General features: G+C 46.0%; 8 protein-coding genes across 8 annotated transcripts; 4 read left to right on the forward strand and 4 right to left on the reverse strand.

Annotated features, from left to right (window-relative positions):
• Nucleotides 1-445: 445 nt before the first annotated feature.
• Nucleotides 446-1,187, reverse strand: PAAG_05403 (hypothetical protein; the record flags this gene model as incomplete). Its single annotated transcript, XM_002792628.1, has 2 exons — nucleotides 446-744; nucleotides 1,004-1,187. The coding sequence occupies 2 exons, from the start codon at nucleotides 1,185-1,187 to the stop codon at nucleotides 446-448; spliced, it is 483 nt and encodes a 160-aa protein (XP_002792674.1).
• Nucleotides 1,188-1,680: 493 nt separating this feature from the next.
• Nucleotides 1,681-2,660, forward strand: PAAG_05404 (hypothetical protein; the record flags this gene model as incomplete). The annotated part of the gene is made up of 2 exons (XM_002792629.2): nucleotides 1,681-1,776; nucleotides 1,959-2,660. 2 exons carry the CDS (start codon nucleotides 1,681-1,683, stop codon nucleotides 2,658-2,660), a joined length of 798 nt encoding a protein of 265 aa, XP_002792675.1.
• Nucleotides 2,661-2,951: 291 nt separating this feature from the next.
• PAAG_05405 (hypothetical protein) lies at nucleotides 2,952-3,963 on the reverse strand (the record flags this gene model as incomplete). The annotated part of the gene is made up of 2 exons (XM_015845569.1): nucleotides 2,952-3,795; nucleotides 3,926-3,963. 2 exons carry the CDS (start codon nucleotides 3,961-3,963, stop codon nucleotides 2,952-2,954), a joined length of 882 nt encoding a protein of 293 aa, XP_015699795.1.
• Nucleotides 3,964-4,910: 947 nt separating this feature from the next.
• On the reverse strand, nucleotides 4,911-7,689 carry PAAG_05406 (histidine biosynthesis trifunctional protein; the record flags this gene model as incomplete). The annotated part of the gene is made up of 3 exons (XM_002792631.1): nucleotides 4,911-5,110; nucleotides 5,192-6,745; nucleotides 6,831-7,689. The coding sequence occupies 3 exons, from the start codon at nucleotides 7,687-7,689 to the stop codon at nucleotides 4,911-4,913; spliced, it is 2,613 nt and encodes an 870-aa protein (XP_002792677.1).
• A 757-nt stretch (nucleotides 7,690-8,446) lies between these two features.
• Nucleotides 8,447-9,021, forward strand: PAAG_12034 (hypothetical protein; the record flags this gene model as incomplete). The annotated part of the gene is made up of 2 exons (XM_015847578.1): nucleotides 8,447-8,684; nucleotides 8,807-9,021. The coding sequence occupies 2 exons, from the start codon at nucleotides 8,447-8,449 to the stop codon at nucleotides 9,019-9,021; spliced, it is 453 nt and encodes a 150-aa protein (XP_015702803.1).
• Nucleotides 9,022-10,541: 1,520 nt separating this feature from the next.
• PAAG_05407 (mannosyl-oligosaccharide alpha-1,2-mannosidase) lies at nucleotides 10,542-12,638 on the forward strand (the record flags this gene model as incomplete). Its single annotated transcript, XM_015845570.1, has 8 exons — nucleotides 10,542-10,771; nucleotides 10,834-11,044; nucleotides 11,097-11,216; nucleotides 11,333-11,384; nucleotides 11,436-11,688; nucleotides 11,764-12,169; nucleotides 12,255-12,429; nucleotides 12,550-12,638. 8 exons carry the CDS (start codon nucleotides 10,542-10,544, stop codon nucleotides 12,636-12,638), a joined length of 1,536 nt encoding a protein of 511 aa, XP_015699796.1.
• Nucleotides 12,639-13,785: 1,147 nt separating this feature from the next.
• On the reverse strand, nucleotides 13,786-14,839 carry PAAG_05408 (hypothetical protein; the record flags this gene model as incomplete). Its single annotated transcript, XM_002792633.1, has 3 exons — nucleotides 13,786-14,196; nucleotides 14,252-14,520; nucleotides 14,578-14,839. The coding sequence occupies 3 exons, from the start codon at nucleotides 14,837-14,839 to the stop codon at nucleotides 13,786-13,788; spliced, it is 942 nt and encodes a 313-aa protein (XP_002792679.1).
• Nucleotides 14,840-15,858: 1,019 nt separating this feature from the next.
• PAAG_05409 (hypothetical protein) lies at nucleotides 15,859-16,513 on the forward strand (the record flags this gene model as incomplete). Its single annotated transcript, XM_002792634.2, has 2 exons — nucleotides 15,859-16,333; nucleotides 16,398-16,513. The coding sequence occupies 2 exons, from the start codon at nucleotides 15,859-15,861 to the stop codon at nucleotides 16,511-16,513; spliced, it is 591 nt and encodes a 196-aa protein (XP_002792680.2).
• Between the last annotated feature and the right edge of the window lie 126 nt (nucleotides 16,514-16,639).

Here is a 16,639-nt window from a genome sequence, read left to right on the forward strand (position 1 = left end):
GTTGTGCTTTTATTCTTTTTACGGATCAGGATGGGCATCTCATCTGTCTTTTTTTCTTATTTTAATTACAGTGAGCAAGAAGGCCTTGGGCGTCATGGTATGGGTGGGTGAGAGACATCAGAAGAAAATGTCAAGTATATGATACCTAGGGTGGAATGTTCTGTTAGCAGAGATCTTAACGCCTGCTATACGAACTGTATTTATACAAAATGGTTTCAAAGAAAAGAGAGAGAAAAAAAAAAAAAAAAAAAAAAGGCAAAGATCCCCTTATCTTCATTCGAATCCCTCTCAGAGAAGAAGAAAATGATAGGGAGAAAGAATCCAAAAAGAATGCCCCCAACACCCCAAGATGCATAGTGATACAATTTCGGCTGCATGGCCACTAAAAACAAACCCTGTACAGATGTGTATATATTAAATATATAACCCACCACAAAAACCATCCCTATCCAAACCACCCTTTCCCTTTCCCATTAGCCGCCGCCCCTTCAGCCGTCGCCTCTCTCCTCCTCTCCTCATCATCCCTCATCATCTGCAAAACCTCCCTCCGCTGCTCCTCAATCTTCTTACTCTGCAACTCGCGAGCTCTCCTCCGCTCCTCACGACCGGCAAACCACTCTTCGCGAGCGCGATCCTCCTCTTCGGGCTTGGCGTGCTCAACCATGCAGGCGTTCATGGCAAGGCGCTGCTTGCGACATACCCATGTTGCGGTTATGGTGCGGTTTATGGCGCAGGCAGCAAATTCTGGGGGTCGGAGGGGCTTGGTTAGATGTATTGATTGGGATATGGGAGGTTTTTAAGATGGAGAGCGAGAGGGGATGGGATTGAGTAGCAATGCGCACGGTCTGAATGGACACAACAAGCACGCGGGGTGCAGTAACAGTAGAGAATAATACAATTGAATAAATCGCCATAGCCATTATTACCGTCACAGTGACCAAATAGTTGATAAATAAATCATATCCTCTTATTCTTTCATAGAGATAAAATGACACAATCTCACCTTTGATCTCTGCCGCGCAATAGCCCCTTACCCGCTTATAGTATAGATCTCTGACTTGCGCTTCCTGCGAAGCTGATAGAGGTAGGGGATTCCGTATATTAATGTTTGGAGGCGATGGTTGAGAGGCGGGGGTTGGCGGAGTTGTGGTGGCGGTGTCTGTGGACGTTGTTGTGCTTGCAACCATTGTGTCAGGGACTGAAAGAGGACGAGACGAAGTCGCCCGTCCAAATAAATATTGTGTGTGGGTGATTTTGGGTTTTCGAATGGTCTGTCTCAATGCATCATGAGCCTATGCAGTGCGGAGATATTTAAGAACGCGGTTCTCTGTTAGAGGGCGTTTATGGGGGATGTTTTTCACGATATTTAATATTTAATTGCGCGGTGTCGCTGTATCGAGGTTGATTGGGTTCGCGGGCGGGAAGCCTTTGCTGCCCCCAAACCAAAAATGGTGAAGAACCAACCTTTGATAAAAAAGAAAATACACACAATACACACACCACGCATATATATCTCAACGTCTTGTCTGGTGTTTGGTTAGGAGGGATGCAAAGAACCTATTAAATATTAATTCCGGGTTGCCGTAGTGGCTTCCTTCGCATATATTTAGTTCTCTTTTCCCCCATCAACATCAATCTCCGCGATCTGGTCTCGCAAAGTCCGTGACCACCACCATCATCATGTCTTCCATGCGGAATGCCGTTCAACGGCGGGTACATCGGGAGCGGGCTCAGCCCAGCGGCCGAGAGAAATGGGGCATTCTCGAGAAACACAAGGTAGATTTTCACAAGTTCAGTTATCTGTTTAAGGAGTCTCAAAATTGGAGGTCCCTCGCTCGATGGCAATCCTACACGCAACCTAAGAACAAACTCTCCCCCCCCCCCCCCCCCCCCCCAAAAAAAAAAAAAAAAAAAAAAAAGGCAGATAATAAGCTAATGAAATCCTCTCATTGTTGAAGGACTATTCCCTCCGCGCCCGCGACTACAACGTCAAAAAGGCGAAACTACAGCGCCTGCGTGAGAAAGCACGAGACCGCAACCCAGACGAATTTGCGTTCGGTATGATGTCCGACAAAACCAAGACACAGGGCCGACATGGCGTCAGAGGTTCAGAGACTGCTGCAAATCTTGGCCATGAGGCGATTAAATTGCTCAAGACGCAGGACGCAGGGTATCTTCGGGTTGTTGGCGAGAGAGTGCGGAGGCAGTTGGAAAGGGTGGAGCAGGAGGTTAGGTTACAGGATGGGATAAGTGGGGTGTTTGAGGGCGCGAAGGGGGCGAAGATTATTTTTGCGGATTCGTTGCAGGAGCAGAAGCGGCTAAAGGAGGAGAAGGGCAGGGAGAATGGCGATCGGGATGAGGATAGGGATGGGGATGAAGAAGGGGAGCAGTCGTCTGGAGAGAAGCAGAGACAAGCGCAGAAATCTAAGAAGCAAATAGAAGCGGAGGAACGGGCTAGAAAGGAGATTTTGGCGGCAAGAAGGTTGAAGAAAAGAGCAGCTGAGGTCCGGAGCAAGAAACTGGAGGCGCTGCGGATGCAGCATAAGGAGCTCGTTGCGGCGGAGCAGGAGCTGGATCGACAACGGGCAAAGATGGAGAATTCAGTTGGAGGTGTTAATAAGTATGGCATCAAATGGAAGATTAGGGAACGGAAGAAATGAGGGTATCCTTTTTTATTTTCTATATGCCTTTGTTCTGGTTTGATTTTAATGCGGAGATATCTTACTGAAGGTTTTAAACGAAAAAGATAGGTTTATTTACATCAGGCGCAAATACGGCGATCTATACGTGATAATTATGAAAAGTGAGGCAAGGAATGGATGAACAGTTTAGCAACACCGTCGTCTCTTCAAAAGCCCAACCCCCCAGTATATACACCAACAACATCAAATATATACACATATCAAAAAAGATTCCCTTCTACCCTCCACCAATCCCTTCCCTCCGAGGACTTATAGTCTGCTAGGCATCCTGACGGCTCCATCCAACCTAAACACACTCCCATTAACCATCCCATTCCTCACACACGCCAACACAAACTCCGCAAACTCCTCCGGCCTCCCAATCCGCATCGGATACTCAATCATCCCTGAATTAAACCCACTCCTCTCCGCAACTCCAGCCCTCCTCTTCTCAACCCCCTCACCACCCGACACCGCCTTCCTCGGCCTCGTCGTCATCCCCGTCTGAAACACCCCCGGCGCAACACCCACAACCCTAACTCCTGCTGACCTCCCTACCTCCCTGGCCAGCGGCAACACAATCCCCGCAACAGCCGCCTTACTGGCCGAATACGCCAGCTGACCAACCTGCCCTTCATATGCCGCCAAGCTCGACACAACCACAACAATACCCCGCTCCTCGTCATCCCCTTCCCCTTCCACGGCAGCCATGTGTGGCAGGGCAAGCCGTATCAGGTCCACCGTACCACGCAGGTTGATCGCGATGACCCGGTCAAATGCCTCTATGGACATTGTCTTGACTATCTTTTTGCCGCCAGGGGTAGTACCATCGGGATCTTGCCGCGGCAATGCACGCTCGCCATATCCAATACCCGCGCAGCAAACGACGCCACCCAGGTCAGCGTGCGTGGAAGTCGAAATCCAGGTGACGGTGGCGTCGATGGCGTGCTGGAGGCTTGCGGTGTTGGAGACATCTGTGCGCGTGTAGAGGGTGCGGGTCGGGTTTGTGAGTAAAGGAGGGGAGGTTGGGGGTGGAGGGTTGATGTCGAGGAGGGACACGTTGGCGCCTTGGGCGAGGAGAGCCGTGGCGGTTGCGAGACCGAGGCCGGAGGACCTGGGGATTGTTTTGTCATGTTAGATCTCTATTGTTTGTTTTGAATTGGACTTTGGAGGGATGGGATGCTGTTTAGATATCTAGAGCTGGGGGATTGCGGTGAAATATCATCGGGGAATTGATTTCTTACCCGCCTGATATAATGAATGTACGGCCTTGGGGCTTCATTTCTCCTCTTTACTACTATTATACTGTTCAATTTTCCTTCTTTTTCGACTTTGTCTGTTCGCGTAGACGGTGTTGAATGCTTGAAATTCAATCCAGGACAGCTATTTAGTGCAGTAGTCAGAGCCTTTCTGAGCTAGTTACTACGCAACCAGAGGCAGGATCCCGTTAATCTGAGATTACACATATCCGTCAACAAAGGAAGAAAGGAAGGGTCTTTAGAAGCACTGGTCTGGAGGAAAAGAATAGAATGATAATAACAACACTGCTTGACCTATCTGTACGCATTCCTCTCAGTCTTTGCTGTAGTTGTAGCGGGTCTTGCGGTGCTTGAAGTTCCCGAGGTTCCCCTAACATGGAACGCTAATTAAGTTACTGCCGAACATGAACGTGATCGTTCACCCCTTACAAGCGGAGTTGCTTTTCACTGTGCTCAGTTCCTACGGAGAATATCGATGGATGCGCTGGAATTGCTCAAGCAGTTGAAATGGGTCTGTTTAGAGCATCAAAATTGCTGGGGTGGGAACAGCATGCTCATGAGTTCTGTAAAATTTTCATTTCACAGCCGTTATAACTAAAATAGTCATTCCTTCATCAACACTTCTATATCCTAGTTCAGCATTCATTGACTTTATCCGGTGTCTGTCTTAATAATTCCTTTCCCGTTTTGATCCTCTTTTCAAACTTTTAGTATCCCCTTCCCCGCGTGGGTCCTTCTAATCCCTATAGCTAAACTAACGGTCCTCATCAAATAACCCGAAAACGGGTGAATAGAATTATCCGTAAGGAAACGAAAACAAAAACACACCAAGGTCGAAAAGGTGAAAAAAAAAGGTACATGAGATAGAGAAGTTCGCGAAACGAAGAAAAGAGAATAAATATTCCATCCTCGCGCATCACTTCTCATCTCTTCATCAGCTACTACAACACGGATAGCGTAGCAAAGGCCTTCACTTCCTAGAACGATCCATGTGATCGAGGCGAATGCTGACAGCGCGGCGATGGGCATCCAGCCCTTCCACAGACGCCAGCTCCATAACTGCCCCACCCACGTTGCGCAGTCCCTCAGCAGTGAGATTGGAGCTGGTGATGTGTTTGACGAACGAGGCGAGGTTGACGCCGGAGTATTGCTTAGCGTAGCCGTAGGTTGCTGGATTGGGGAAAAGGTTAGTTTTGGGGACGGTCGATTATAATTTGTAGCACTAGAAAGGAGGCGGGGAGGGTAACTCACGTAGAGAATGATTAACACCAGCAGAGTAATCGCCCACGCTTTCCGGAGTCCATTCACCGATAAAGACACTTCCGGCATTTTGGACCAGAGGAACAACATCAGCCGCATTCTTCACCTGCAAAATGAGATGCTCGGGCGCATAGCGGTTGCTCAGCGCGATGGCCTCATCGATGTCCTTGACGACAAAGGTGACGGAGTGGTCAATCGCGCCACGCACGATATCCACACGTGGCAGCGCCATAGCCTGTGCATGCAACTCCTCCTCAATGGCTTTCAGATGGCTGTCATCCAGATCGACAGCGACCAGGATAACCTGCGAGTCGACACCATGTTCAGCCTGACTGAGCAGGTCAGACGCGACAAATGCTGGGTTAGCATTCTTATCAGCGACAACAAGAACTTCACTAGGGCCTGCGGGCATGTCGATGCTAACTCCGGCTGATGTGTCGTTTGACACGAGCATTTTTGCAGCCGTTACGAACTGGTTTCCTGGCCCGAGGATCTTGTCGACCTTGCTGATGCTCTCAGTGCCATATGCCATGGCTGCGACTGCCTGTGCGCCTCCGGCCAGTACGATGCTCTCCGCTCCGACTTTGTGTGCGATGTAGACGATTTCGGGGGAGATGCTGCCATCGGATCGTGGTGGGGAGGCAAGGACAATCTTCTTGCATCCAGCTACCATGGCAGGGACACCAAGCATCATTGCTGTGGATGGGAGGACCGCTGTTCCGCCAGGGACGTATAGGCCCACTCTTTCGATGACCCGGGAAAATCGAGAGCACACAACACCGGGCATGGTCTCGACGTGCAGTGGCTTGTCATCCTTTTGCGCAGCGTGGAAGTTGCGGATGTTTTCAAAGCTAATATTAATGGCATTGGCTGTCTCAGGGGTAACTTGCATCAAGTTTGCAGGGAATGGCGCCTTGATGACCGGTGAGGTAAGGGAAGTCGCTTTCTCAAACTTGTGAGTGTACTTCAGAACGGCTGCGTCCCCGTTCTTCCGGATGTCCTCGATGATTGGTTTAACAAGAGCCACGATCGCATCGTTAGATTTCTGAGAAGGACGTTTCAGAGCCTCCTCCAACGTATCCTGGGATGCTGTTGCAGTCACAACGCGCCGCATCTCGATCTTGCGGTTAACGTCATTAGCGTTTGTGGGTTCAACTTTATTCTTCTGTTCCTCTTTTGTTGACTCAAGGCCGACTTTCTTGGCCCAGCCCTGTTTAGCATCGCCCTGCCTCCGCTTCACCTGCAGACTTTTCAGGTCCAAATTCCTTTCGACATCCTCCAGAGAAACACCCGCAGCGATACACCTGGTAAGAGCAAAATACAGCAGGTCAGCAGCTTCAAAAGCTACCTCCTCCTTCGATTTCGCATTGCACAGCTCCTCCGCCTCCTCCATGATTTTCGCCTGGACGAACTTTGGGTCGTTGAAAAGCCTAGCAGTGTACGAACCGGGTGGAGCATTTTCCTTGCGAGATTGCAGAGTCTTCTGAAGACGTGATAACCCTCTATATTGGCCGAAGCAGCTTGCAGTTCCCAAATGACAGAATCCTGGAAATATATTCTCAGTTAGCTAAAGAGTAAAAGAGAGCCGACCGAAGTAATAGAGAAATGAAAATAAAAAGCAGTAGCATACCTCTCCCTTTCTGTTTGACAACGAAGAGTAAGCAGTCACTGTCACAATCGAAGTCAACTCGGACCAGTTCCTGCGTATCTCCACTAGATTGGCCCTTATGCCAGAGGCCACGCTTCCTGCTCTGGTAAACACCAGTTCCGGTTTTCAGCGCCTCAGAAATACTATGCTCACTGCTATAAACCAGACCCAGCGCAACCCCTCTTTCATCTGTCACCACGGTAGTGTAGAGACCCGTAGTCTGGTCTGCAGTGGCACCTGCAACCAGTAGTTTTGCAGGAGAGGCATCGCCGTTATCAAGGGATAGAGCAATCGAAGGGATAACTGTCACGACATTCTCCTTCTGACTCGAGTTCAAAGCTGCCTTTGTCACAGCCTCAGCTCCATCATATGAAAGATAAACCTCCTTGACAAACCCCCTCTCAACTAGTTCCTCCACAACGTCATCGACAACCGAAGAAACCACACAATGCAGACCGATATTCTTCCTCTCGTCATCCTCTGCGATCCAACTCTGCAATCCGCCAGCCCCGATCGCGGACGAAACGGAAATGATTAACCTCGACGAAGGAACCGCCTGTTCTCCTGTTAATGTGGTCAATTGGGTTGGTGTAACCAGCACTTTAGATGCGCCCGAATTGAGAATATCAAGAACATCGCCGGCAGAATCGATTGTCGTTGCGTCTGCATAGATATCCAGGAGCGAGGAGAATTGTTTAACGAAGGAGATAACTTGGCTTAAACTGGAGGATTTCAAAAGAACGCGACCGAAGTAGGAAATCTGTTTGATAGTGAGATGTGCAGCGGGAGAGGTGGAAGAGAGAGTCTGCGGATCGACAGAGACGAGGAATGGGATCCCCATTTTTAAATTTTCTTTCCTGTTGTCGTCACGCTTGATTGACTCATATGGGGACAGCAACGTCAATTGCTAAAAGGGAGGAAACTCAGTTGGTGGGAGAGAGTGTTGGATCCTCAGGGAGCGCCCTGGGGAGTTGTTGTTGATCTTATGTGCAGTTGTCAAGGAAAAGGAGGGAATTCCGAGCAGGGAAAATTGCGGGAAGAAAGCGGGGATACAGCGGAGGAGATGACTAACACCTGTCATGTGACATGTCCGTCAAGGTTTGACTGCGATCGGTAACTGCCGAGGTATCCACAACCTTAATGCAGCGTAACCGTACATAGTTGAAGTTGTGCCCCACAATTCCGGTTTCTTCTTCCCTTAAAAATCTTCCAATCGACCCAACAACGCCATATCAGATCAGTGTTCTTGCGCTGTTATTCAATCCTCCGGAACCGCTGTTAGTCGTGGTTAAAATGCCGTGCCAGATACTATGTTTCATCATACAGCAAGCCGCAACCAGACGTTGTAGGCATCCCTAAGGAACAGCAACTGGATGGGATTTAAGCGCTTGAGATCCTTGCTCAGTAGTTACCAAGCTATTTGACAGTTATTAATTTTTCTTCAGAAGTTAAATCCATATCTTGATCCATGGTCCCGTTTACAATATTGATTTTATAGATCGTCTCTGTACGTGGGCCAAACAGTGTGTCGACTTACTCAGCAGGGCATGATTCAAGTGACAATAACCCATGTATCTCGACCAAAACCACGTACATAAATGTCAAGACAAACACAGATTGAATTACATATCTTTCTACTTATTTTCTGGCTGCAACTGGCAGAGCCAACTTCGTCAAATTTCCTCTATATACGGGGCACTAATACTGGAAACCTAATTGATAGCGCCCTACAAGCTCTGCGCGATGGTCATGGTGGGATGCTGGCTGATGAAGTGTTCCAATGCACTCTGGAGCCTATCGTCAGGGTGCTTAGGCAATCGGCAAATATTCGATACAGTATGTCACGGGAAATGAGGAAAACATATATACAACTTTCCACAAAAGGACTGAAATCTATTTCTTTTCATTAGTGAATGCATAGCAATTTACTTCAGAAAGGGATATTTTGTAAACCTTAGGCTCCCAAAAGTTCCAACGGTGCGGGGATAAGAAACGAAGGAGAAGCGGAGCAACACTGGATTCGTGGGCTTCCGCTACCCAATATAATGAATGGGGGGCTTTGGGCAAGCTTTGGTGGGCTTGGTCATCTGTGGTGGGCGTCTTTAACAAAAAATTAGCCCTGCAGCTCAGCCTTGGCGAGAAAACGATAATCTCCATCACTTCGCATAACTAGATCTTCAAGAAAGGAACCTGATTCCACATGATTGATATTTCCCTGGGTTAATGTTGGCAATAGAAGATCCATGGAAAGAATCATAAATTTCTCCATGAGAAGAAACGAGAGCTGTGTTTGTTGCCCCGTGGTGCCGACGCCTGACACTTTGCCTGTGGAACGCGAAGTTGCATGCCGCAGCAAGGCCTGACTATCATTAATTTCTTTCTCCCCCATTGAGATGCAACGTTCTGCTTCTACCCTGCTTCGTGATCTCGCTGATCATCGGGCATGGTCTGAAGCTGAGTGTTCACATTTCTTTAAGTGCTCAGAAAGACTGCCCCGTACCAGATGAAGCTATTAGGTGGGCCGGGATGACAATAGCAAGCTTCGGAGTGTTGGTTTGGGGGTCAATAATGAATCCCACTTATGACATGCTGCTTGTTGGACGAACAAAAGCACAGGAGTTGAGATCATGATACCCCAACAACAAAATGCGTCATGCGACCCTCTCTTCTCTGGGGGTGACATCCTCCCCCGGAGTATCCAGCATCTTGATATCAAGGCCCGGAAAGACAGAGTGTTGAAAGGCATGGTTAGTTTGTATGTCAAACCATTACGATGATACTTGCGAAGAGCAACCATTTTCCTCAGTTTGGATTGACTTCAAAATCCACCAGTTAACAACTCTACCCAGAGGAAAATTATCATCGGCTTACCGGACGTACAGTGGTTTTGTCTTGTCGCAGAAACTGTGTTGAAATAAGAAGAGTATTTTAAGCAGAGGACGTTTTATTTTGGTTTCCAAAGTTACGATTCTTGGTTAGTTAGACTCTCTAGGGCAAGCATATTCACGTGATCTACCCCTGAAAAGACGAGACTTGGAACTTCCAGGTTCATGCGTGCAACCATTTTAAACCCCGTCCACACGCGCTACATGATGCATTGTTGCTCGAAGAGTGAAGTCGACGTCTGTAGGAGCTCTGTGGCTTCACAAGATCACCTGCAGGTTAATCTCCCAAGGGCTGGGTGGTTTCCTACCGACGATGGTCATGATCGGCCGTCAGCAGGCACCCCGATTCGTCGCCCAAAATAGATGGCCCATGAAATCCTTTAGCCTCAGATTTCTTTGAGAAGAGCGATCCTTGCCCTATCATGCTGCTAACATGGTAAGCCCAGGATGATGTGAGCAGCGTCGAATTGCTGACCATGATCATCCAGAGGCCGGGCCAGTTTATTCTGGTTTTGGATTCAATGGGCTTAAGCTGTGTTGAAATAGGGAGTAATCAAACCAAAAGTCATGCAGTCATTACTGTAATTTTACCTCCGTTTGATTCTTTTCTGCGTTTGGCAGAATTTCGTTTTATACATAACTGGCGGGTCGCTGATGTTTGTTCCTTCCTGGTTGTTTCGAAGAGAACGTTCCCCCTGAACTTTTTTTTTTCTCTTCATTTAAGGTATTTGTTTTTTATTGTGATTTTTAATATCTTTTTTTTAGGACTCGCTGTCGCATCTTCTGTCTCTGTATCTTATCCTTCGAAATGCGGCGGTTTTTTGGGTTCGCTCTGACAGCTCTCTCGTTGGTCCCTTTTACGATCTCTTTCCCACTTTTACCGGACGACAAGTATGGCCCCTTGGAAAAACGTGCACCAAACTCCAAAAGAGCTAAAGCTGTTAAGGAGGCCTTTGAGTTTGCTTGGAGCGGCTATATGAAACATGCATTTCCCCACGATGAACTACGGCCCGTTTCAAATACTCCCAGTGACTCTCGGTGGGTTGATTCCTTACAGGCATTTTCAGAAACAGCAGAACGGAAACTGACGATTTTAACAGAAATGGTTGGGGTGCCACAGCTGTTGATGCCCTTTCTACTGCAATTATAATGGACAGTCCTGAAATCGTCAAGACTATCTTGGAGCATATCTCGAAAATCGACTACTCGAAGACAAATTCTGGCGTGAATTTATTTGAGACGACGATCCGCTATCTGGGAGGAATGCTTTCTGGATATGATTTGTTGAGTGAAAATAATATGGGCCAAAATGTGAATATTAACCACGCACTGATATATTACTGCGCTGACCAGTTGCTCATAGCCGGATCATATCAAAGCACTCTTAACTCAATCCAAAAAGTTGGCAGACGTCTTGAAATACGCTTTTAATACCCCAAGCGGCATACCCTCCAACAATCTGATCATTGGCGACCAGCTGACAGTAAGATCTGATTTTGCCGCTTGCTTCTTTTGAGGATTGATTGCATGTTTCCTGAACAAGCATTCAATCCTGCTACATATAGTTGACGGAAAGCAAAGTATCTGACTAGGAGATAGGATGGTGGGACTTCCAATGGAATTGCAACTATTGGAACTCTTATACTCGAATGTGAGTGATCTCGAGTCCCTCTTCATCTATGTCATATTAACCTCTTAGTAGGGATGCACTTGTCGGACCTTACAGGGGATCCAGAATATGGGAGACTCGCCGAGAAGGGAGAATCATACCTTCTTAAACCGAAAACTGCGGGAGCTGAGCCATTCCCTGGCCTCATTGGATCAGAGTTAAACACTACCACAGGTCATTTCTTGAATTCTGATATCAGCTGGGGTGCAGGTTCCGATTCATTTTATGAATACTTAATAAAAATGTTTATTTATGACGAGTCCCGGTTTAAAACTTATCGAGATAGGTAATAATCCCCACCCCGTTCCATCTCATATTTTACACATCAGGTAACATTCGTAGCTAATATTCGAGAATTTAGATGGGTTCTTGCAATTGAATCGTCGATCAAGCATTTGAAAGTTTTGCTACCTTTGCGTCCCGAATTTACCTTCCTAGCTCCGTACAGCAACAAGAAACTTGGTTCCAGTTCTCAACATTTGGCTTGTTTTAACGGTGGCAATTTTCTTCTCGGGGGGCAAGTCCTTAACCGTCAGGATTTTGTCAAATTTGGATTAGATCTTGTCAAAGGATGTCGTCATACGTATAGTTCCACGGCTACGAAAATTGGCCCAGAGGGATTCAGTTGGGATAAGTCGAGAGTACCCAAAGGTCAAAGGTCATTCTATATTAAGAATGGATTCTTCATTACTAGCAAGGACTATAACCTGAGGCCAGAGGTCATTGAGAGTTATTATCATGCCTACAGGATAACTGGCGACATCAAGGTAAATACCCTTTGCTTCCCGGATGTTTCTCCCTGCGGTACGTTTGAAATAGTTTTCAGCTAGCTAACTTGAACAATGACAACAGTATCAGGACTGGGTGTGGGAGGCGTTCGAAGCCCTTGTCAGGACATGTCGAACGGATTCCGGCTTTTCTGCCATCTCTAATGTAAATACTCTTGATGGTAGGAAAAAGAAGAATTTCCAAGAAAGCTTCCTTTTCGCTGAGGTGATGAAATATGCGTACATGACATTTGCACCCGGTAAGTTATGTGCACCTATTTCAATTCAACAAATTCCTCTTCCTCTAAATTCCATTCTTGTACCCTTTTCTCCGTATTTTTCTTTGTGTTCGTTCGCTAATTGCCAAATGGCGTACATAGAAGCCAGTTGGCAAGTGGCTCGCGAGGGGAAGAATAAATTTGTCTTCAACACTGAAGCTCATCCCCTTAAAGTTCGTACAAAGGGATAGGTCGGCTGGAGTGGAGAAGCTTGTATTATTTTTATGACAGAATGTATATACATATTCATATATGCGGAATGAGGACTCACATGCCTGATGTATTCCCCCCCCTTTTTTTGGCTTTGCTCTATGAACTCGCCGGAGTTCTGCGATAAATTCGTCTTTTCTCAAGCGGAAGTTAGGAAAATTGCGATGACGTATGAATCTCTCTAGGTAGGTGTTGGAATTGAGAAGATGCCTAAATAGAGATGGGTTTGAGCGGACGATTTTATACAGGGGGATCCCTTAGAAGTGAAAGATAATTGTTCAGTTGCGGAGTTTTTATAATTAGAAAAATGAAAAATTAATGCATCTCTAGTGATTACTTCTTTTTCGTGAGAAATTGTTACGGGGAAAGGAAGTCAGCTTTGATGTATTCAAGGATGCCATGTGTTGTGTCCATATAAAGTTTAAACAGATGCTTGAAGGTGGTATCTTTGGTCAGAGATCTGAGTGAATAGATATGATTTATTGATAGATCTACAAGTCTCAAATAACTAGTAGGGCTGGGCAGACTTTCCCTTCAAACCGTTCCTGGGATCCAAGGACTAAGTATGACGAGAGTCAGAACGTAGCAGGCATAAGATAGTTGTATTCGTAATAACTAGCTAATCTATATGATGACTATCTCTCAAAAGAATAGCAAAAACAGTGAGAAAAGAATGAAAGATATATAAGTGTGTGCAGGCGTACGTGAGTCATAAGCGAGTCATACGAGCGATACGGCCGCAGCGGTGGATCTGAGTCATACAAGCGATATGATACTCGTGACACTAAATTGTTAGTGACATGCCACTCGAGTGCTTATCACCTAGCTCTAAAAACTCCCAATTCCAATCCATTTTTTTCTGGTATATCTCCAGAATATTTCCCTTTCCCGTCCCTTGTCTCCGAATCTCTGCTGTTAATTGTTGGTGGAGCTATTTTAAGTTTTCTGGAAACTCCGCGGGCGCTAACTAAACCTTAATTTTATTACAGAACTGTATTTAAGCTTACTTTGACTCCATCCCAACCAAACCTTCTGGTCAATAGCCTTGGAATCTCAATTTCTGACTCATACTGTCTGACAACTTCATCCCCTCATAAACTTTTGCATAATGTCTTTACCTTTAATGGACTACGGACATTGTCTCCCTTCCTTCCAAGTGTTCTTTGATAAAGGATGACCAAGTTCAAATTCCGCACTGTTCCACGGTTCAGGCCAGATATACGCATCTTTAGGAAGCGGCATATGGTTGAATTTCTCCTCATCAACGGAATTCTCCACATTCCAGTTTAATATCGCGTCGAAGTCGCGACATTTATGTTTGACACTGAAGTCTGGCCAAAGCTTTCCACGATTCCCCACCCAATCGAGCGTAATCATATCGGTGTTTCCGTAGCACTTGATATTCTGTAGCAGCATATCGACACAGTGGCTAATATGGATCCACCACATCTTCGAATATGGGTTCTCCATATCTGTTGGCTCATAACCGGGATATGTTGCAAAAGCTGCTTTTCGCAATCTGTTAAGACAGTGGATTTGCTGTGTTACTATTAGTGATGGACGAAAAATCCGCAGTGTTTGTCTAGTAATTTACATGAAATATGTCCAACTGCGCCATGTATGCATTTTGCCCAAACCCCCAGTATTCATCATCAAAACGTGAGACAGTATCTGGGTCTTTGCCTAGCTTGATAATCTGATCACGCGTGATGACATGTGTCCGAATATTTTCGAAGAGCTGCCAAATGCCATCATTTTCCACACTCGGCTCTCCTCGCGCAAACGTTGGGTCGGGAGGGGGGAAAAGAGTCCCGTTCATCATAACGATATTTGTTGATATCTCAACCTCATCAAGCACTTTTGCTATATGGATCCGTCAGCCTCGATCCCAATGCTGGAATTCATAGAAATTTGTCTTACACCAATATGAAATTTGTTTGAGGAATGCATTCTTTCCAAGCAAAATCCCGGAAGGGTTTATCAACCAAAAATAGGAGACAGTGCCGAAGATCCCAAGGAAAAAGCCACTTATCGCTGAGAGCAGGTATTTTGCCTTTGTTGTTGGTCGTTTGGAAAAATGTTTTCTTTTAGCAAGAAGTTGCTCCTCCGTCTCTGCGTCTGTGTCTTCCAGATTTTGATGAATACGTCTGAACCCAGATGAACCAGGCCAATTTCTAAACATTTTAGGAACTTATGCAAGTGCCTTGGGTTGACTGTTTGAATTAAGAATGGGGGAATAAGGAAAAGCTAAGTTTTATTCATGGCTGTGCTGGTCATCAAAGGCTGACTTTTCCAGGGCAGATACCCAGACCAACGATTAATATACCAATGTTTGTTTCATATTCTTTACATACCGTCAGCCAATCCGGTAGACTCTGATTCGTCCCAGAAGGACAGACAAATACAAGAAGAAGGCGTTAATTTAGTGCAATTGCCATTATTATAATTATTTTATTTCCGTACAAAATTATATCTTATCAGTTTAAAGAACATATGAGGAGTTTGAAAACACAAAAATCCGAGAGAACTAATTTATAAGCTTTGCCTAAGATTTTTGTTATGATAAGGGCGACTCCATAGAATATCATCATACAGTTACACTGCTCGGAAGCACGCAACATTTGCTGGATGGGCGAACGGAATTTTGGCTGATTCTCACACCAATCAGGCTTGAGATTCATGATAACTATGGTCAAAAAAACATGACCCAAGTTTATGCCAAGAGTTACGTTAGACGTGTTTTAAGACATTAACTACAAGTTGGTTATCGTGTGCTTAACATCAATTGTGATATAATAATTCATTATCCCACGTCCCAGCCTATGGGTTGCAGACCGGTTCTCTGTGTCCCCTTATGCAGCTCGGTCCGGTTTATATCAGTCGGTTGTTACGCAGATATGGAGTTTTCTTTTTAATTATCTTGATATGGCGCCTTGCAATAGTCGCAATTTTCAAATCATGTTTGCAAACATGGAGGAAGGGAAAAGAGAAATAGGATATTATAAAAGGCTGAAGGATATCAATCAGTCCTCCAGAGAATTTGTAACGAACCCTAGGCCAAATGAACCTCTGGGGTGTTTTTGTCTTTCAGTTTTGCTCCAAAATATTCCTTCCTGCTGACAGTCATAACATCTGCACTCTGAAGAACCGCAGCTAAGCACGAGTATTTCACACCTACGAACCACAATTACTTCCTCCAAGATGCGGCTGTTTTACCTTTTAGCAATTCTCTGCAAAATTGTGACCACTAGTCTGGGGGCTCCAATCAATGACGATGGCATTCTTGCCGCCAGAGACCCATTGGGCCCTGCAAGTCTTGCCTCCCAAAAGATCGATTCTGATCCTCTGTGCATGGCCCCAGAAGCGAAGGACCGACGTGATACAACCCCTCAAGCGCAAGAGGCGCGTTTGAATGGAAAGAGACAGTTTGAATACGGGGGTTATGACAGACTCAAGAAAACAAAGAGACAGAGACAATTTGGATATTCTGGTTATGGTAATAGTAACAATAATCATGATAATAACCAGCCTACGAAAGGAAAAAGACAGGACCAATTTGGCTATTCTGACTACGACGGCCAACCTAAGAGAGGAAAAAGACAAGATCAATTTAGTTATTCTGACTACGACGACCAACCTAAGAAAGGAAAGAGATGGGATGGAGTCAAAAATTTTGGTAATCTTCCACGACCCCCGTTTAGATCCCTGTTTGGACAAGAGAGTTGACAATTTTTCCACAGGGAAATCCATTGACCTCGAGCAGATGGCTGATCCTGTTCCTGAACTTGAACAGGAGCAGGACATCACGTCTATTGACAAGCGGGGGTACCATGACGACAACCACGACAGCCCATGAATGCAGAGTGGTAGGGAGAGTTGATAGAGTTTGACGTGGATTGGGCCCTGGTAAGTGAATATCTAATGGATTCTTATGTGTAAAGATTCTGACCAAGTGGATTTCACCCAATACAGACAGGAAGAA

The sequence above is a fragment of the Paracoccidioides lutzii genome, assembly GCF_000150705.2.
Source record: "Paracoccidioides lutzii Pb01 unplaced genomic scaffold supercont2.14, whole genome shotgun sequence".
Classification (NCBI taxonomy): Eukaryota; Fungi; Ascomycota; class Eurotiomycetes; order Onygenales; family Ajellomycetaceae; genus Paracoccidioides; species Paracoccidioides lutzii.